General features: G+C 41.1%; 1 protein-coding gene across 35 annotated transcripts in view; it reads right to left on the bottom strand.

Moving 5' to 3' along the window:
- The window catches only part of Rims2 (regulating synaptic membrane exocytosis 2), a 511,056-nt gene extending 490,132 nt beyond the window's left edge, over positions 1-20,924 (bottom strand). For 34 of the 35 annotated variants that reach the window (XM_039078274.2, XM_039078264.2, XM_063262877.1 and 31 more), the window contains exon 1: positions 20,384-20,924. In XM_039078274.2, the coding sequence (XP_038934202.1) occupies positions 20,384-20,666 (283 nt within the window). In that variant the 5' untranslated portion in view covers positions 20,667-20,924. 35 annotated transcript variants of the gene reach the window in all.
- Positions 20,925-22,134: the final 1,210 nt, after the last annotated feature.

The following is a 22,134-nucleotide window of genomic DNA, read 5'->3' as shown; positions in this document are numbered from 1 at the left end:
CATGGTGGGAAGCGTGCCTAACATGTGGAAGGCCCAGTTCAGTGTCCTAACATGTTCTGAGATTAGAGTGCACAAGTTAGACCTGCAATCAAGAGTTCTTAAGGGAGGGGAGGAACACTGCTTAATAGTGTAAAAGAGTCCAGAAAAGAGCCGGCGTAGAACTAGCTCTGCACTAGGCAGCACAGAATTACCAGTGCATCAAAGAGGATGAAACTTGCAGGGTAAGAGCTGGGCGAAGCTGAGAAATGTAAACTAGAAAGGGTGGGAAGAGAAGAGAGTGTTTGAAAACATAGGAAATATTGAGACATATGGTGAATTGTGAGACAGTTTGAGCTATGGCATGATTATATAAATTCCTGCTGCAAAATCTGGTGGCAGATTGGAAGCATGTGTTCCAAAACAATTCCATAAGATTTCCTATTGAAGATGAAAAAAAAAAAATGAGTAACAAGGGTTTTACGTTCTTAACGGGATCTGAGGAGGTTTTAATTTCACTTTTTAAAATGAAAGCAGCTAGTTTGTCTCATCCTCAAATATTTCTGGATACCTAGTAAATATCATATATAAATTCACTGAATTGTTTATTCCGTGTAAATCACCCTTAGAAGAGTACCCCCAATCTCCTTCGACCCTCTAAAAACTGAATTTTTATTATATCCAAAGGGAAGATGAAGCTAGATGGTTAGGTTAAGGGAAACTATAAAATTGCAAAATTAAGGCAACTGAATTCTATTTAAACCAGCAGAAACCTTCTAAGATCATTACTCCAGGAAACAAATAGTGTGCAGGTTGTGAGTGGAAACTAAACTAGGGCCTCACACTCCAGTCACTTGTTATATCCCCAGCCTCTTTTCCTTTCATTCTGAGACAAAGGCTAAATTGTCCCTGACCTCATTGTGCAGCTGGTCTTGAATCTGCAATCCTCCCACCTCTGTTTCCAAAGTAGCACACGTTACCTTCCTGTACCACCAGGCCCAGCTTAAATTTCATTCTTACGATATTCTGTGAATAGACAATAAGAATACAAAACAGCGACTGCAGCAGGAGAAACTACCAGTAAGCACGCTCATGCAGAGGCTATCACACTAACTCAACAGGATTTGTGGACATACTCCAACAGGCCCTTATTTCACAGTCTCTCCCTGCAGACCAAGGTAGTACAATAAATCCACACTTCTAAACATAATACAGAATTACAGGTGACTCTAAACATTTAACAGCTAATACAGTAATGTAAAATCAACACGTAAAGCCAATATATAAGTTAAAATAAATCTTTTTCCCAAATAAACTACGTATAGATGGTTGTGTTTACCACATAGCAAGAGTTACAGTCCAAATTATTTATATAATCACTCTAATAATTCATAAACCATTTTAGAAAGCATTGGATTAACCTCTTTTAGAGTGCCATGTTTTGGTCTTTAAAACTGTGCCAGGTTTTCCTGATCTCTTCCTCATCAAAATGATGAGTAATGAAGTTTCTGGTACCTAGCAATCCCGTCACTGAAAGGCACTAGGCAAGCTTACGTATAATGGTCATATAGATGCTAATGTTTCCTATAGTGCCAGAAACTCCTTGAGACATGAGTTAGAAACCCCGCCCACCTGGTCTGCAGCCTACTCTGCTGTTTCCAATAGCGGGCACTCTGAACTCCGCATACTATGTGCCTTCCAGGGAGCAAGCTAATCCACACGGAGCAGCTTACAAATTCCACAGCCCATCTCTACAGACTATTCTGAACAGCAGCATTAGTCTATTCCCTCAGTAATACTTATCCATCTGCATGGAAGTGAGTCAATATTTTCAAAATTAGTATGTCTGTACCAGTGTTGACCAGTTGACTTGCAGTCCTGCATGTAGGAATAATTGCAATTGACCCTGCACATCAGCTTCCTCTCCTACCACTCCATCCCTTCTTTGCATTCCTCTTTCTGGTAATAGAGAACACTGGCCAATCCCAAAAGAACACTGGCCAATCCCCAGAAGACAGTATATTTTTTTCACAGTCCATCTTTTGGGACATGCTTAAAATGCCCCTATTCCACACATATTGAATATTTTCCCATAAGGCAAGCCTGAATGTTATCTTTGGTTGTAAAGTCTTCTGTAAATATTCAATGTTCATATGCTCAGCCTTCTCCCCGTGTCAGCTCAGCACGGCTATTTTAAAGCAGTTATTCTGTATTTCACTGTCTGTGCAGCAGTTTCTCTATATATCCAAACTATCCTCGAACCAGAGGCCTCCCTTCTGCCTCTGCCTCCTAAGTGCTAGGATCACGCGTGTGCCCACCGCACCTGCTTTCACCGCTGGTTTATCTCACTCTTTCCTATTAGACTGTAAACACTTCTAGCATGGAAACGGTATCAATTCCAGTTTCTCCAACTAGCTCAGGGCTACTTTATAGCAGGTATTCAAAATACATTTGTTTAAAAAATATGAATAAATAACAAACCCTAAAATGCTGTCTTTGCTTTCAACACTGTATGTACTCTGAAAATATTTTAGAAGCTATTTAACCATGTACAAGGAAAATGGTTTTTGTTTTTAAAAGGCGGGAATGCACAGTGATTGGTAAACTGGCGCCATGGAAACCTCTCCCCAGCCATACACCTGCATCATTCCACAGAAACTAATTGTTGCTTGGTCACAACTGGGCTACTGTACATATCCCTACCAAGTATTTTTAATTTTATCTGCATGTCTTCTAACATATTAGTAATCACTATCTTCAACAGCAGCAGCAACACCTGGTATTAAGACATACCTAAAAATAAATAAAAAATAAAACCCTAAGTCAAAGACTATTACTACCTTTGAAGTAAAATTGAAGATAAATAATCAAAATCCTAACACAACAAGAAGAGTTTCCACTCCCTCCAGGTTTCACAAACTGCTGGCATGCACTTCCTTATCAGTGGTGGACAACGAGAAAAACCTGACAAGGCCATCATAAACAATTCTTGGAAATACATGCATTTGCTTCAAAAAACAGATAAACAAGACTAAACGTATACTCTTAGAACTCAACTTAGCATCTAATTTTAGAAATTGTAAATATTTTATTAAAAATGTTGTAGGGCAGAGATGGCGCATGCCTTTAATGCCAGCATTTGGGAGATAGAGGCAGGCAGATCTCTGATTTCAAGGCCATCCTGGTCTCCAGAGTGAACTCAGGATAGCCACAGGTGCCCAGAGAAACCTGTCTCGAAACAGAATATTATAATTTAATATTTACTATCTTCTATAATACTCTGCATATTTTTGCTCATAGCTGTAATATGGAAATGTGATTTTTACCTAGTCCATATTACTGAGTAAAACTATAAATCCATCCTTTTTTCCTATGTATACCATGACATAACCTAAAGAAGCATAACTATTTATGGAAGGGAAAAAGAGCTTATTTATGCTAAGATCTGTATCCTTTCTTTAGCCTTTACATATAGAGGACTACGAGAAAATCAAGCCTTAATGCCATAGTAATATGTAATAAATTATAATATTGTCCACAATATGTGATAAGTAATTTCTTATGAATGTATAATAGTACTAATCATGCACCCACTCCTAAGATACAACTACTTACTATTTTGAGTGTTTCATAGTTCTGAAGTGGGAATTTCAGTTAAATGATGCATGGAGATTCTTTAAGAAAAAGGATTAAATGATCATATACTGCAGATGTAATCTGATATCAATAAAGACCACAATATTTGTCCTATAAAATGTGCATACAAAACCAAAACAAGAATGTTACTTCTTCCCTTTAAATATTATCTCAAGTGACTAGAATTGACAATAACATCACTAGTCATCACGGCTATAATTGCTAACATTACAATAACTCAGTCTATGGGCACTTTCATCTGGATAGTGTCACTTTAATCCTGTAATTTCCTTACTATAATACCAAGATACAGACTCTCTGAGAAACAAAGCAAAACTCTCTTTTGAGAAAAATCCATGATTCACATGTAAATATTCATGAAAACATTCAGAAAAATTAATGTGTTTGACTGGAGGTTGCTGTCCTGTCTACTGACAGCCACATGCCCAAGGTCTGTGCACCTTTGCATTTCTAAGGTCAAAATTACATGAATCCTAGAGGACCTAGGCATCAAGATTTTACTTTTGAGATCATGGCTTTTCTTTTTTATCATTTTGTAGATTTTGCAGAGCTTATTTAATTTTTTCAAGACAAAATGATATATAATGACAGCGCTGAAACTCTAGTGGAAGCATCTAATTCTTATTTCTCTATCTTCTGCCCAAGACTGGCCACAAATGAAAACACCTTCTTCAGTATGGAAAGATTTCATTTCCCAGGGCTGGGAAGATGCCCAGTAGCTCACTGAGTCCAGTGCTCACCATACAAACATGAGGACATGAGTCCAGATGCCAGAATCCACAGAAAGCCAGACAGAGTAGGCCACAACAAGTGTAATCCAGTGCTCCAAAATCAAAATGAAAGATGGGGACAGGAGAATTTCCAGATGCTTGAGAAACAGCTAGCCTGTCTTACAAAGCTTTCTAAAAACTAAGACCCTGTCTCAAGGTGGAAGAAGCAGATGAACACTGGATGCTGCCCTTGACCTCCACATGAACGCATGGCACACCCATGCTCACATGCAGAAACATGCACACACATTATATACACACACGAAGATTAAAAGATTTCATATTAAAAGATTTCTTGGGTAAGCTAAAGTTAATACAAAATTTTAAACTAAGTTTGATTTGAATATAACCTTCAAAAACTTTTTCTGCTCCTTAAATTTGTTCTTACCCTCACTGGCTACACTTACTGCAATCAGTTTAATAAGTTAAGCGTACCATTTTTATGTCAATAACAATTTTTGCTAAAATTGTTAAAACTTCAAAACCAGACAAGATTTTTAAGGGCAAATTATAAGTAAGTGTCCTAGATATTGCCAAACTTTACAGTGTCGATCCTATCGGCCCAGGATCTATTTCTTGTTCTCCTTCCACATGATGAGATTCTTTCTACCCCAACCTAGGCATGATTATAAAACATGCTTTTACAAAAAGTAAGTAGAAGTTATGCATGTACTTCTGAGAGGAAACTTTAAAAGACAACTTTCAAGTCAACACAGTTCTCTTTTGTTCTGTGCAGATCATGACAGAGAGTGTGTGCATACATGATAGCCTATGCTGGGGATGGTAATGGCACAGAATAGACACACACACACTCACACACACACTCACACTCATACACTCACACACACACTCTCACAACACTCACACACACACTCTCACAACACTCACACACACACTCTCACACACACACTCACACACAGTCACACATACACACACACTCTCACACATACACACACTCTCTCACACACACACTCTGTCACACATACACACACTCATACACACTCTCTCACACACACACTGTCACACATACACACACAGTCACACATACACACACTCATACACACTCTCTCACACACACACACTCTCACACATACACTCACACACACACTCACACATACACTCTCACACATACACACACACACACACCATATCCCAAAGAAAGAATCATATAGAATGAAAAATAAATCAATGCTGTTTTACACAGGACAGCATAGTCTGTGACGGTCACTATTAAAAAGTCACTGCCTCTCTGCTCCTCTGCTCCTCTGCTTTGTATTTCTTTCCCCTCGGTGCAAGGCCAAGCTTTGGCAGTAGAGGGAGCCATGAAGACATTAAAAGAAGAACCGTCTCAGTGCTTAGTTGCTTTTGTTTACATTGGCTACCTGGAGCTTATGAATACCCAGTTAGTATTAGACCTATTTGTATGCTTCACCAGCACCCCACAGACCATCTTTCCAGCCGATTCTGAAGGCACTCCCACCAGCAAGTTCTCAGTAAAGCTGACTGACATTCCAATAAACTTCCGAAAGCGTTCCTGAGCACCACAGGCAGCCCATCCACCAAGTCCAACAGCACCCCCACAAGTGACTTCCGTTCATAAAAACAGACGACTGTTTGCCATTGGTTGGCAAGCACCAGACAGCAAAGTGGGCCACAGCCACGCCTCCACAGTGAGCTGAATCTCAGCCTCAGATATTAAGGGAGGAGCTTCTTCCTTTTTTTTTTTTTTCCCCAATTCCTGGGTACTCTGCCTCAGGCTGATAATCTTCTATATTAATGTGTTTCTGCTCAAAGTACTATTGTAGCTTTCATATTCTAGCTGGACTCCAAAACTAACATACGATACAGTAAACTGTAATATGAAAGTATGTTAGTATTTGTTCTGCTTCATTTCACAGCTACTTCTAATATCCATGACTGTCACATGATCTGATCATACTTTAAATACACCATGAAGCTGAACTCACACAACTACATTTTTTCATTTAACACAGTCTTTGCTAATAATTCAAAAGAACAAAAATAATACAAAAAGATATACTTCATTGTAAGAAAAGGATAACTAACTCCTCACAAATTATGCAGTCCCTTGTTTCCCGCCTTGTGGCTCTATTGTAGGCTGTGGACAGGCATTTGAAAGGTATACTTTCATTCTTCAGGCTCTGGTGCATCTGTTTTCTCTACTTCCTGCTCTCTGCCATGTGAAGGACCAACACCAAGTGCTGCTGTCACCACCGATCAAGACAAGAAGCTTTGCCTATCTGTCGACTGTGACCCTCAGAAACTATAAGTAAATGTAATCTTTCTCCTCTTAAGCTGCAATAGGTGTTTGCTCACAGCTATAAGAACAGTAATGGTTACACAAATCTTTACTTAATTTGCAATATAAAATATGCAAGGTAGCCTTCATACAATGAAAATACCTTATCTGGTAATATTTCAATGACTCTAATGCTTTAGTCATAAGTGAAATGTCCCCACACTCTTTAAAAATACAATTATTAACTACAATAGCTATTTAGGAAGAGTATTTCATCTTTACACTTTTAACACCCAACAATTCATACTGTTTATCTTCAATCCCACCTCAACTTAAACTAACATTTTTGATGGGGAGACTGTCTCACTATGTAGCCCTTGCTCAATATGTAGTGTTGGCTTAAAACTCACTATGTAGATCAGGTGTTAACTAACATTCTAACTCAGAAAGAAACTCCTAAGTAAATAAAAAGTAAAAATCATACTGGCATTAATTTGAGAATGACATACTATAATAAACCCAAGAACAAAGTGCACTGTAGAACACCATTTCAAAAATCTCTGTCTTAGTTGGGATTTCTATTGCTACATGAAACACCATGACCAAAAAGCAAGTTTGGGAGGAAACATTACAGTTCATCAAAGAAATCAGGACAGTAACTTAAGCAGGGCAGGAACCTGGAGGCAGAAACTCATGCGGAGGCCATGGAGGGTGCTGATTGGATTGCTTATGGCGTGCTCAGCCTGCTTACTTATAGAACCTAGGACTAACAGCCCAGGGATGGCACCACCAACAGTGGGTCCTCCCCACTTGATCACTGAGAAGATGTCTTCCAGTTGGATCTCATGGAGACATTTCCTCAAGGGAGGCTCCTTTCTCTGTGACAACTCCAGCTTGTGTCAAGTTGACACAAAAACAGCCAGTACAGGCCTCTTCTGTCTTTCATAGACACCAGGGCACAACTAGAGTACACATATACACATGCAGGCAAAATATTCACACATATAAAATAAAAATAAATTTATATATATACACACATATCCATGTGTGGGTATTCAAATTTATTTCTGTTGATGCTCAATAGAGAAATAAAGAGAATGACTCCCACCCGATAAAAGCTGCTCTGTCCTGATCCCAGGGATACATGAACATGTCTCCTTCTGTGCCAAAGGAAACTTAAAGTTGTAGTTAAAAGAGGAAGATAATAGTCTGGAATATCTGATATAGTCAAGCACAATAAATCGCAATGCTCCTTGGACTAGAAAAAGCAGAAAGAGATGAGACAATAAAAGAAATGTGAGGGGGTTGGGGATTTAGCTCAGTGGTAGAGCGCTTGCCTAGGAAGCGCAAGGCCCTGGGTTCGGTCCCCAGCTCCGGAAAAAAAAAAAAAAGAAGTGTGAGAGTCACAACATCTGGAAAAGGATACAGCCCCACTGTCAGTTCTAAAACAGAGGGCTACATTCAGGAGACCTCTAAAAAGTAATATTCTCTAGAGAAAATGAAAATCTTTGATCTATTAACAAAAGACAAAAGCATATGCGCACACACACACACACACACACACACACACACACACATATACATACAACCACCTGTTCGCTTCGAGCAATTGAAATGAACAAGCAAATAGAACTTCCAGAGAAAATACACTTGTGCCTTCATCTTGACTTTTAACGCAATAAGGCTATGTGAGCTATCTGACCTGTAAAACTGTATAATAATAAATCTGGGTTCTTTCAAGCCACTGGAGAAGAAGTACTAAGTAACTTTGGAAGATCTAGGACTTAAGCAACAAATGTAACACTATCCTCCAAATAGTTGTTGAAAGTATTTGCTGATAACATTTTCCATAGTTGTCAATGTTTTGTTTTCTTCATAACTAATTTACTTAAAAACATAGTGTGTATGACATTTAGACAATATTTTAAGAGCTTTGCAAATATAAACTGAATTTTCAAAATAGCTTCTGAGGTGCATATTGTCATCCCCATTTTACAAATACTTGTTGAAGTAAACAAGTACCAATGGGAGTTAGACCCTGGCTGTCTTATTCTAGAGTCCAAGCATTACTGTTTTTATAAGAAGAAATGGCAATGTGAGGGGAGAAGAATATATTTCAATTGTAAAAAGCTATATATATGGAATGGTGAGTTGGTTCAGTAATTAAGAGCACTTGCTCTATAATCATGAGGACCTGAGCGCTGATCTGAGTGCCCATGTATCAGTTATATTTGTGGCTGATACAAGGGAAGGAAAACAAGAAGATTCTTCTAGGACCACCAAGTCTTATGTCTAAAATATTAAGCTAAGTGCCTGGCACTTCCATGACCATAAAAATCAATTAATCATTTAGTTGAAAAGATTAAAATTTGGTCCACAAATTAAAATCAACTGAGTGCTCTAAGGAAAACAAAGAATAGTAACTACTATTGGATATCAGAAACATAAACTATATACAAAATGCTAGGTAACTTAAAAGGGAGACTCCGTAATGGGCAAAATTATCAAAAGGTTCTCATCATAGCAATAGACCTGCACACACAGCAGGTCATCAGTCAAAGAGTAATAGTATGTACATAACAGAATTAAGAATATAATAACTAGTCAGGCAGTGGTGGCCACACCTTTAATCCCAGCACGCAGAAGGCAGAAGCAGATGGGTCTCTGTAAGTTTAAGGCCAGCCTGATCTACAGAGTGAGTTCCCGGACACCCAAGGCTACACAGAGAAACCCTATCAGGGAGTGGGGAGAGATTATAGATTCTTCGTAGTTAATATTATAATCAATTCATTCATTACTTTGTTAGTAAATAATGAGATATCAGTCCAAGTCTCAAAAGGAAATAAATGCTATAATGAACTAAGAGTTGTATAGTGAGGTGGATTTCAGAGATGAGGGCAGGGATTAAGGAAACCAACAAGGGGTGAAGGTAAACCTGGACTAGCAGTACTGGAAAGCAATCTCCAGAACAAAACAGGGTGGGGGGATATGAACAGGCCACCTATGAACTGAAGGCAAAGCTTCCCTGAGAGTGTGTGGTATGCGAAAAGACTGTCAACAAATAGTATGGCCTCATTCTCTTCTGTCACTCTAATCTGCCAATAGTTCACATTGACAATAGAAGGCGGAGAACCATCACCAAGATCAGTGCCCCCATTTGGAAAAGAAAAAGAAAAGGCATTAGAGAGCTCCTTTGCCCTTAAGCCATGTGCAATTATATCAAGAATGCCACACACATACAACCAGAAAGTAAGACTGGGCAAACAAGAAATATATCATGCCTTTATTTTGAATCTTCTACAGTGCAAAAATCTGAGAAAAATAAACTGAAATGTAGTTATTTTCATATATTTCTGTTGGTTATAAGCCACTCAAATTATTATGATTATCCCAAGCCAAACAAAGGCAGGGATGGCTCAGTTGCTACGAGGTAAACAGACAGACCAGTCCTTCCTTCTAAACTCTGTTCAATAATTCTATGGGTGAGTTAAGACTCAGCGTATACCGGACACTCAGGGAAAAGCTATCAGCCTACAGGAAAAGAAAACAACTTGGCATCATGAGAGCAGCGATGACACTCATTGTTAAAAGTTCCGAACTAGCGTGCAAAAGCTCTGAGTTTGATCGCTGACACTGTACACACCAGGTGCAAGGGCGCCTACCTAGAACTCATGAAGTAGAAGTATGAAGATCAGAAGTTCAAGGTTACCCTCGCAAAGCCAGGCTGGTCTTCAAAATTAATTCCAGGCTGGCCAGGGTTACAATGAAACCTTGCCTCAAGAAAACAAAAACAAAACAAAATTTTTGAGAAAATTTATATTAGACAAATATAGAAAAATTAAAGCAGACATGGCAACAAAACAAAGGTGATGTTACTCAAAATAGTAGTCACAACCCCCAAATTGCAACACTACACCCAAAGCCAATTTCTTACTTATTGAAAGCTAATGAGAACATCCACCAAAACTCAGTGTCAGTGAATCTAACCAGAGGCCAGGGAGCTCACCAAGGTAGGCCAGAGCCAGGAGCCATGCTATACAGCAGTAACTTTCTGAAAGAAAATACAGGCCTCCGTGAACATGAAGACCTCATCAACTTCTTAACAAAACTCAGTTTGGGCAGGAAAGGCATTAATGAAGTCTTTCAGGCTAAAGACAGCTTTTGAGTAAAACAGAGATTGAATCTGATAAAACAGTCAGGCTTTTCCTCTATGTCCCTGGGAAACAAACTATTAGAAAAAGTAGAACAGACTTCTCATATGCCCACAAAATAAGAGGGACAAGAGCATCATCTCCATCTGTCAAACGAATAATACCAAAGTGCCAATGATACTGAGTGCTCTGCCATCGGACTGGATTGTTTTTCTCAGTCCTAAATCCCAGAAGCCTTACAGAGTACAAGAAACTGCCAATCGGGTTTTCCCTGCCAGGTAAGTATAAGCTTAGCGGGAGGGGGAAATGATGAAGGCTTCCCATGCCTAAAGGGAGTGTGTGCGGCTTTGTTTAAGAACCGACCATACTGTGTTACATAAAAATATGAAATGTCTATGATGTATAAACATGTAAAAGTTATTAACTCTAAGTACCTTTTAATGCTTTTAGGTAGCACTGTGTTACATAGAAACTGTAAATAATGCCTTAAATATTTATATAACATACATATAAAAAAATTATAAGGGGTTGGGGATTTAGCTCAGTGGTAGAGCGCTTGCCTAGCATGCACAAGGCCCTGGGTTCGGTCCCCAGCTCCGGAAAAAAAAAACTTAACTAAAAAAATTATAAAATATAAACTATATAAAAGTTGATAACTTTTAGTCAGTTTGTCCATTTATTATACTATGTAACTTCAATTTCTTAGGTAACAGTATTACAGATAAAGTAAGGGAACTATCTTATTACACCTAGGACTAAACTGCCTCACTTTTTAAAAAGTAATTTTTAAAGACGTGTAAGTGTCTATTTGAATACTTTTAAGTACAGGTGAGAAGAGGGTGCCATGTGTCCTGTAACTAAAGTAACAGGCATGTACTGTGTAGGTGCTGAGAATGAAACCTGAGTCCTCTGCAGGGACAGCAAGGGCTTCTACCAGCTAAGCCATCTCTCCAGCGCGCCTTTGACAACTTCTGACCCTATCTCTGAAATGTACAACCATAAAATCTGATAAGCTCCTTCTTCCTTTCATAATAATATTCTATAATTCTCAGAAATTCAGTAATTTAGAAAGAAGAGAAATAATCTTCATTAACGTCAACATTTCACTTTCATAAATAATTCCCTCCCTGTATTTTTCTAGAATGCATTCATATTTTCAAAATTCTCCCAGAAGTAATGTACAAATACAGGAATTTATTCTAACATATTTAAAATGCCCAAGAATTGAGCCAATGACACAGTGAGAAACTCCTGAGACTACCTTATCAATGAGAGCAAGAAATCTTTAACATAAAAGAAAGACCAGGAGTTTTGAAAAATCACACAGCAGCCACACTTGGTGGTGCACACCTTTATCCCAGTACTAGGGAGGCAGAGGCAGATGGTCCTCTGAGCTCAAGGCCAGCCTGGTCTACAGAGTCAGCTCCAGCACAGCCAGGGTTACACAGAGACACCTGTCCCAAAGAAAAAGGAGAGGAGAGGAGGGGAGGGGAGAGGAGGGGAGGGGAGGGTAGAGGAGGGGAGAGGAGGGGAGGGGAAAGGAGAATAAGAAAAGAAAAACAGAAAAGGAAAAAAAGATTGCAGAGCACAAGTATCTCACAAAGTGTCTCACAAACAGAGACATTTTAAAAACCAAAATATCACAGGGTTCTTTCTGATTACAAATGGATTCACAGAGCCCTGTCTGACCTCTCGTCACTTTTCCCCCTTAGCTCTTTTCTTCTTTCTCACTTGGAATCATTTCTACTGCATCTCTATTTTCCACTCCACGGACATTACAAGTTACAGAGTTACTTCTCTAACTCATATATATGCATTTGATGAACCTTAGAAAAGCAAACCAATAAGTTAGTCCACAACTGCTCCTTCAGGAGAACACTAGTCCTCAGACTAATGAGTTTAGAGAGCTAGCTGTCAGTGAGATAAGCAGATACATAGAGCAGTCAATTGAACAAGTAAAGTGGCAGAAGAGGCTTATCTGACTCTTCAGTTACCAAATCCTAGAAATTTTGGCTTCTAATTTTTTCAAAACTTTCCTTTGACTTTCTATGATCTAATTTTATGTTTTCCTCATTTATCACCTGACTTAGGTCAGTCATATATATCACTGTAAGTGTTTTCCAGCAAAAGTCTGCTTATATTATGCCCATGGTTACAGTCCATTCCTGCTACCATTTATGATAACACGCAAACCCAAAGAATACCATACAAGGTCTTTTAAGATCTGACCCTTGTCATCTCTCCAGTGTCCTCTGATAACTCATCTTCATGTGCTCTACTGAACCACATCTTAACTGTGCCCTACATGGCACCCATCTTTTACAACTCAAGAAGTCTTTGAGTTAGGGAGACTTGAGAGTCTAGGACATTGCTTAGAATATCTCCACTTGCCAGGATACCATCTACTCATCCTTTGGGACACAAGAAGAGAAGTCATCAGCCAAGGACTGGCTCAGCTTTTTCCTCCTCATTTATTCATGCAGCACAGTGCACAGCAGTTTCCCAACACTGACCACGCAGTAGTTCAGTTGTAGTTCATCATTTCTCTTACAGTGAATTCCCTAAGGGTTGTTAAAAGTGTCTCAACACTCAGAAACCCTTCACTCCATGAGTCACAAGAGAGTGGCTAGTCTGGGAGCAACTAGAGTCTAGGAGTGAAACGTCAAGGTATCTTAACACGAAAAAACAGGTACTTTGAAACAACACGGCAGAAACAACAAACTACTTCTAAGATTAGTCTGGATGGTTTTTGCTATGGTTATTATGTACTGAAAATACCTTTCCTGTATTTTTTCACAGCACTTTATATTATGTCTTCATGTAATATTGGTAGTCTTAGACTCTTTGCCTGTGAAAGGCAACAGTTCATTCCTACTCAATAATTCTCTACTCAATGCAGTTTGTGTGAGTCAAGTATGGTGGTAAACACCTGTTATGTCAGCACTCCCAGCATCCCTAAAGTTGAAGCAAAAAGATCCTAAGTTCAGGGCCAGCTTAGGTTGCATATTGAGACTGGCCTTAAACTCATGATCTTTTTGCTTCAAGCTCAAACAGAAACTTCTAGCAAATAGAATACTTGTACAAAGAAGCTCTGATGACCTAAACTCATTCCCCAAAACTCATAAGGTGGCAAAAAATAACCCTCAAAAATAGTTCTCTGGCCTCTACATGTGTACTGTGACACATGTGTACCAGTAGTCATACATTCATGCATAGAAAATAAATAACTATTTAACAGTTTTAAAGGCTTGGGAATACAACTATTATCTCGTTTATAGATTATTTGCCTATCCCCTATTATTCTGCTCTGCCACATAAATACACTTATTAATGATTAAAAAGTAATTTTGAGATCAAAATATTCCTTAATTCCTAAGTTGATTGCATTTTAAAATAATATATAATCACAATCTTCTATTTTCTAGTGAAAATAGCCAAGCTTAATTTTAAAACAATTGCAATTGTGCAAATAAATAAGTATACAAGCTGCATTATATATGTTAGTCTCCAAGTAAATTGGGCATAAATTTTTACCATACATTTTATTTCAGAAATAAGTTTACTATTACAAAGCTATCTTTTTCCTTTTAATTATTAGATTTAATTTCCTTTTTAATTATTAGATTTAAGTATTCTCTAAATGAAAATGTTTTCTCTATAAAAGTTTATAATCTGGGGTTGGGGATTTAGCTCAGTGGTAGAGCGCTTGCCTAGCAAGCGCAAGGCCCTGGGTTCAGTCCCCAGCTCCGAAAAAAAGAAGAAAAAAAAAAGTTTATAATCTAGCAAAGTAGACAGACAGTAGAGAAAAGTAGAAAATACTATAAGAATTTAAAAGGAAACCTGGTTAAAAGCCACGGTCAGAGAAGAGCTCTCTAAACATGTTTGAAGGTAAGATCAGAAGGATAAGGAAGATGCGATTATACACAGACTGAGCTTTCTGAGTAACAATTTGAAGATGAGCATTCTAAGTTCTAATAACCAAGCTTCAGAATTCGCTATTCTAGTCAGACCTTCTGTATAATAGGAGTAAGACAAATAAGGCCACACTGGGTTCCATACTATAATGGAAATTAATCACAAAGTGGCCTCACAAAGCAGTCACTTACATCCACTTGGCAGCAGTATTTGGTATTCTTTTCACTGTTATCCCTTAGTCTTCAGACTCCCTAAAAATGAATATTGCTAAGAAAGCTGGCTGCAAGTCCTCATGTTCTCTCTCTTCAATCCTATGCTCTTACCTCTTACAACAATCGTAGGCTTATTTGAAAGTTCCTCCAAATGGTTTAACTTTCTACTAGACAAAAACAAACGAGTCTCTCAATTTTTAGAAAATAGGAAATATTCACCTAGAAGAGTTACTAAAATATTTTAAGCCTTAAAATTAAAATTAAAGAGTGTGGTCTAAAATCAGCTAACAGAAATGACTACTACTACATACTACATACTCTGGGAAACTCAGTCTATAATTATCAGTCCTGGTTCTCACCAGGTGTAGATGAGAAAAGTTAGAGAGCGTAATCATTTAAGCACGAGTTAAGTTAAATCAAGGCACTTCTTAATCAGTCAGGGTCAAGTAACAACTAAGTTGGTCCATCTCATTAGCCTCCACTCTCTCTATTCACACAGTGTAACTGTCCCTTTACTAAGATGTACTGTCAAGTGGAAACCACTACAAATTGTTCCTCTACTTTAAAATACAGAATATATATTAAAATTTCACTAGACACTTTCTTATAAAGTGCCAAGCAACTGTTAGAATACATTTGAATCCTTAAAAACTGAAGGTTTTCACCTTTGGCAAAGGCAATGTATGGTGAAATGGTTATCTTTATTTAACCGTCTTTATGATCTGTTTCTCTGGTGTGCTATGGTAGAGAGACACACATAGACAAATGGGCAGACAGGCAGACATGAATATTAGAAAAATTGCCACGGTAAAGGAAATACAAGTGATCCTAAACAAACAGGAAAGGCTCTCACAGTCATTGATAATGAGAAAACTGCAAGTTAAATCTGCGATGGCATTTTATTACTGAAGCTCTGACCAAGTTTACCACACACTGATTTGGCAAGGAAGTAGGAAAGTCTCCTCAGTATACGAGATTTAAACATACTTCCTCTACAAAAAATTATTTTCGTAGTATTTATTGAAGTTTACTGACTCTTTAAAAGAACAATTTCTTTCTATTTAGTCCAGAGATACAGTCTCCACATTAAAAACGGTGTATCAAAGTACCATCTCCAGTGAAAACCAGAAACAACCAAAGAATCTAAAAGTATGCCATTAGTTAAAGAAGTTTCAAAACATTCAGCAAATGGGACAGATACTGGCACTTAACCCAATGTGGAATTCATTTCCCAAAATGCAGGACATACTTTACTTTTATGTTTGCATGCCAACATGCATACATGTATGTTCAGTAATATATAAATACACCTAGTTTCACGAGCATACATATTTGTGCCTCAATTATATTGTGTATAGAATGAATATTCTAGTAACAATAATTGCACATGGGTAGAAAAGTTGATAAACATATTTTGTAGCAAAAGTATATATTATCTATTAAATAGAAAATTGTAAAATAACTTTAGAAACCACTTATAAAATTGCATTATTAAAAAATTTAAGCTAGGTGTGATGGCACACATACCTATGATACCAGCACTCGGTAGGCAGAGGCAATCAGATCTGTGTGAGTTTGAGGCCTGTCTGGTCTACAAAGTCAGTTCCAAGACAGCCAGGGCTATGTAGAAAGACCCTGTCCTAAAATAAAATAAAAAATTTAGCCAAGAATAGTAGCACATACCTTTAATATCAGCACTTGGGTGGCAGGGGCAGGTAGATCTGGAGTTTTAGGCCAGTCTGGTCTATGTATCAAATTCCAAGCAAGACAGGGCTACAAGGGACTACCCTGTCTCAAACATAAGTAAATGAATTAAACTAAATACAATAAAACATTTATAACTACTCATATATGTATACAATATGTACTTGTTAACTTAATCTGCCATGAATGTGCTTCATTCTATTTGAGGAGCACATTGTCCTTTTAACATCAATAGAAAAGTCAGGCTGAGAACAAAGACAACAGACAACTCCTGAAAAGCATAAACAGCGAGGTGTGGTAGCACAATGACTGGTAAGCCTAGCACTTGGATTGGAAAAGCAGAGGCAGAAGGATCATTTAAGGTCAACCTGGGCTACACAGAAAGACACTATCAAATAAAGAAAGGGAGAAAAAGAGGGAGGAAGATTTTAAAAATAAAATAGGGAGAAAGGGAAGGAAGAAGTGTTCAAAGCGCTTAGTATAAAAGACATGCATAATAAAACCACAATACATATTTACCTTTCTACTTGACTTTTAGTCAGACCAAAATAAAAACAAAAAAGACAAAGGAAATACAACATTCCCTAGTTTTCTTTTCAAAACAATGATTCCTCTTTTTTCCACAGAATGAGTGAACTATCTCATTTGCACAGTAATTCAGCCCAACATTACTTCCTAGGTACCTATTATGTGTTAAGGATGCCATGAGCAAGATAACCAGGGACTCCTCAAGGCTCAGGACTGAAACTGTGGAAGGAGTTCATGTAAGGAATTCATGTAAGGGCTGTTTTGTTTTGTTTTGTCTTAGTAATAAACAAGGGGGTTAGTGCATATAAAATCCTTAGAAAAATGCAGAACCAGATTCACATGTAAGATAGTATTGCTTGATAGACAGAAGACTTCCTCGGTATGTATGCATAGCTGGGCCTTAAAGACATCACTGATAATAAAGTACAAATCATTTCTAATTACTCAGTCTCTTAACAGAAAATTCAGTGTGGTGGCCTCAACCTGTTTTGATGGCTCATCTTTCTTACTGACAACATTTCAGGCATGAACATTTAACGTATGCATTTATTCATGAATTATATGCATGTTAGTATTAGCTACCCATACTAAGTATTAATGGGACTTGGTCTTTTCTTTTCAAACGAAGATAGGACTATAAGTTTACTATGTTCCTCTTGTACTCCAGCCTTTCATCTTGTGATGCCCTTGAGTATACACATCTTACCTTGCATAATATTTAGTATGAATACTGAAACTCACAGATCACACAAAATATTGTTTATCCAGTCTTCAATTTCTTCACACGTCAAAATTATTTTATTGTGATACTTAAAAAGTAGCAGATATGAATTTGAGTTTTAGTTTACTCCTCTGTGCCTATGACCTCTCAGGAAAGATGCTAGCATTCAATTAAATGATAGACAGTTTAGTCAGGAACTCATACATGGGCCTAAATTTTCAAGACAAAGAGTAGTCACAACTATCAGTATTATTTTTTCTACACAGTACATTTGTTATTTAACACCCAAGACTGGGAACATATTATTTAATAAATGGTCAAAACTTTCCAAATGATGTGGCTCTTGTTACTGTGATACTACCATAAAGTTTATTCTCAGTTTCCTTGTCAAAAGCATTCTATAGAACATTTAAAACTATGAGAATAAGTACTTAAATCTGAGTCTATATTTCTCATTGATGTGATTTCACATATTATATAGCTATGTTTAGAGACTATGTCTGCCTAAATAATGTGAAATAAATGTACAAACATGTGTATTTGCAAAGTATGTAGGTTTACCTGGAGATGTATACACATATACTTGACCTGGAAAATCCTTTAATAACACCTATTCAATAAAATACACTGTTCCTTTTGAGCAATTTGTAGTTCAGCACTCAAATATTCACTTAAATGTTTATATATTCAAACTGTGAATAAAACTACATAAATTACCTAGCCAATAAACACTATGATTTAGTTTACTATAAATAAAAACCCATTTCCATTTAAATATGTGGGTCAAAGAAACAAAGCCATATTTTATTTGAGCATCATTTTGGCAACACTGATTTTTAGCAACTATATTAAGTATAAATTTATATATCTGAATATAAATTACAATGATCAAAATCTTAGCACATATTGGTATATAGATTAAAGTTGAGCTAAGTTAGAGTATGCTTAAAAACTTTAGTTAAAACTATATTATTCCGTAATTTAAGCTGATTAAATTTCTTAACTTTTTGTTAATATCTTATGTCCATAAATAAGAAAATTCCCTAGTAAATATTCAAACCTAAAAATTAGTATTCAAGCAATTCTTAATTTCAGTTAGTATGTCAGAAATACATTTGTTCTCTGGTTCCTTTATTATTTTGTGAGAAGTTGTATATTTTACTAAGATATATATCTATTTGATATAATTTTGTTACCACAGATTATGTAAAATCACCTTCACTAAAAATGCGAAAAAAATCTAGACAAGGTATGTTTTCATTTGTGAAAAAAAAACTGAATTCAACAACCTGTTTTCAAAATGAGTGACGAAGGTCAGTATGTTATTTCTTTTCACGGAGGAAGTCAACGCTCTTAGTTGTGTGTTTCTTTAGAGATTAAGGGAAAGTGTATTTGTTGACATGCAAAAGAACTGCCCCCTCTTTAGGCATACACAGGTTAATTTTTACAGTGAGTAACTCATTTCAAGCAAATGTGAAAAAAATGGCTTGGATAAACACTAAAGGGATACGGATATAGACGATGACTTTCCCGAAGTAACTGAGATATCAAAAATCATAAAACATTTAAAAGTAAACCTGTAGAAACAATCTCAGCTACAGAAATCCCAAAGCAAAGTGAAACTCATTCTGGACAGTTCCCTGGTGCTGAAGTTACAACGCCTCTAAACCGATGCCTGGGTGCTACTTTCACGCCTCCCACCCTAGCCAAAATCCCGCTGGCTAGACTGGGAGCAAACATAGTAGAACTTCACAAGGCAGGGAGCAACCCCAACTGACGATGGTAGGAACTGGAGTCTCCTCGGGATCCTACAGATTTACTAGTTGCAAACAGGAAGAACAGCAGAGTGCAGGGTGTTAGCACCCGCCGAGGGGGAGGGGCTGGAAGATGGCGGCGGCCGCACACCCACCCGAGACGCGACCGCGCTTAGGCCCCCTCGCCCGCCCCGCCGTCTTCCTGTCCGCTGCGACCGTGGGCAGCTCAGCTCCTCCCGGGGCTGGGGACAGAGCCGGCCCTCGCAGGCGCGGGTCGAGCGACCCGGGTGGCGCCCGCACCCCGGGCCTGGGCGCCTTCACCCGGGTCCGGCCCGGGAGCACCTGTGCACGGCCATATTGGATTCCTTGCCCCAGTCACTGCCTCCGCGCGGGGGCGGCGGGAAAGGAAATGGGACGCGAGGAGCCAGGGTTCAACCTTATCCCGGGAGCCGAAGTGGCCCGCGGGGAAAGCAGGAGGGCGCCGGCGAAAGTGCCGCCTCCCCGAGCTCGCCGCCGTCACCTCAGCCGGCCTCGGCGCCCTCCATCCTCGACACACACCCCCGCGGCTGACAACTAGAAAGCGACCCTGGCGGCCGCGGGCCGCAGCCCTCGTGGCCCCGGCGCCACCGGCGGGGAGGAAAAGCGGCGATCCCGGGCGCGCGGGCGGTCGCGGGGAAGCGGCCGAGGGGGGCGGAGGGCAGGGAGGGAGGCGGGAAGATGGAGCCCGGTCCTTACTTGAGCACGGACTGCTCCTTCTCCTCTTCTTTCTTCTGACGATCCATGACAGCCTGGATGATTTTCCTCTCCTCTTCCGTGAGGTGGCTGAGGTCCGGCATCTCGGGCTGCGGAGGAGGCTGAGAGGCCGCCGGGGTGGGAGCCGGGCGGCCCCGGGGCCCGAGTGGAGCCGACATGTTTGGTGGAGCCGAACCACCCTAGGGAAGCAGGGAGGCAACTCCACTGGCAGCGGCGGCTGGGGCGCGGGCGGCTGGGGCAGCCTCCGGGGCTGGGACAAATACATACAAATCAATGGCCTTCAATCCGAGGCGACAGCCCCCCTCCCCCAGGAAAGAAAGCAGGGGGAGGGGAGGGCGAGGGGGAGGGCTGAGGAGTGCGCTCGGGGAAATGTTTCTTCTTCCCGGGGGCGAAGGGCTGGCAAGTGAGCGGTTCGCGGGAGCGAGGAGCTGGAGGCCCCGACGCGGAGTGCGCGGAGCGGCGGGGGAGGGCGGTGGAGTAAGGTGGCGGGGACGGCTGAGGGTGGGGTGACTGGAGGGAGGCGGCGCGCGGGCCGGGGCGCGAGTGTACGGCCGCGGCGCGGCAGAGCGGGAAACGCTGCCCGCGAGCCCGACCCCCAGGGGAGTCCCGGGAACTCGCTCGGAGCGCCCGGAGGCGGCGAAAGCGGCCAAGGGAACTGAGGCGGCAGCGCGGCTGTCCCGCCGGCTGGCGCGTCACTAGGCTCCCGGACGTCGCGAGGATGGACCCCTCCGGGAACCACGAGGCGCGGGCTGCGGCAGGGGACCCCCGCCCCCACCCCGGCCCGAGACGGCCGGTCTTCCGGCCCGCAGCCTGCGACTGCCAACGCCCGGACCCAAGTGAGCTCGCACGCGCCGCGGGGCTGGCCGCCCGCCGCGCCTCATCACGCGCCCGCCCGGGGTCCCGCCGCCGCCGCCCCCAGTGTCCGCGGAGTCGCCGCGTCGGGCCCGCTCACTGCGCCGCCGCCGCCTGGTGCAACCGCCCGCGCCACCTCCGCCTCGCGTGCTCTTCCCGCCCGGCCCGCGTCGCCTGCCGACCGTACAGGCCCGGGCTCGGCGGACGCTCGCCCGGGACCCTGCTCACGGCTGGGCGGGGCGGGGAGCTGTGAGGAGTAGGACAGCGAAAGAGCGGGCGCCCGGGGATGCGGGGCTGTGGGCGGTGGGGGCGGGAGGTTCTCAGGTAGCTGGAGCCAAGGGAAGACTCCCAGCCGCAGCCTAAGGGACCCGGCGCTCCCGAGCTGTCTGGGGCGGGGTCCTGGACGAGGGAAGACTGGAGCAGGTGGGTGTCCCTGCGGTGTCAAGACCGGGGACTCGGAGCGGGGAAGAGCCCGAGGAGTGACCTGAAGAGTGGGGACCTGGGCGGGAGTGCGGAAGTTCTGGGAAACTGGGTTGTCGGTACCGACTGCACTTAGAGGTACAGAAGAGAGGATGCTGGAGGCGGTTTGCCCGGGGCTGCGGGTGAATCCGGCAGTTTGGCCCTCTTCTGCCGGTCACTAGAGAAGAGAGATGATTGGAGCGTTAGCCTGATTTAGAAGCCTGGAGACCGGCTCAGTCAAAGAACAGAAGAAAACAGACTCCAGTAGGAGGGAGGCGGCCACCTCCAGAGCGGGCACAGGGAGAAGCCGGGCGCAGCCCAGACAGCTCTCCCCGGGGGCGGGGCGAGCCTGCTGAGGCGATGCGGATCACCCCCCTTCCTCTTCCTGGCACTAGACAGGTGCTTCGGTTAGCAAGGTTAGA

The sequence above is a fragment of the Rattus norvegicus genome, chromosome 7 (assembly GCF_036323735.1).
Source record: "Rattus norvegicus strain BN/NHsdMcwi chromosome 7, GRCr8, whole genome shotgun sequence".
Taxonomy (NCBI): Eukaryota; Metazoa; Chordata; class Mammalia; order Rodentia; family Muridae; genus Rattus; species Rattus norvegicus.
The sequence above is the reverse complement of the archived record's forward strand: the minus strand, read 5'-3'. Positions and strand labels throughout refer to the sequence as shown.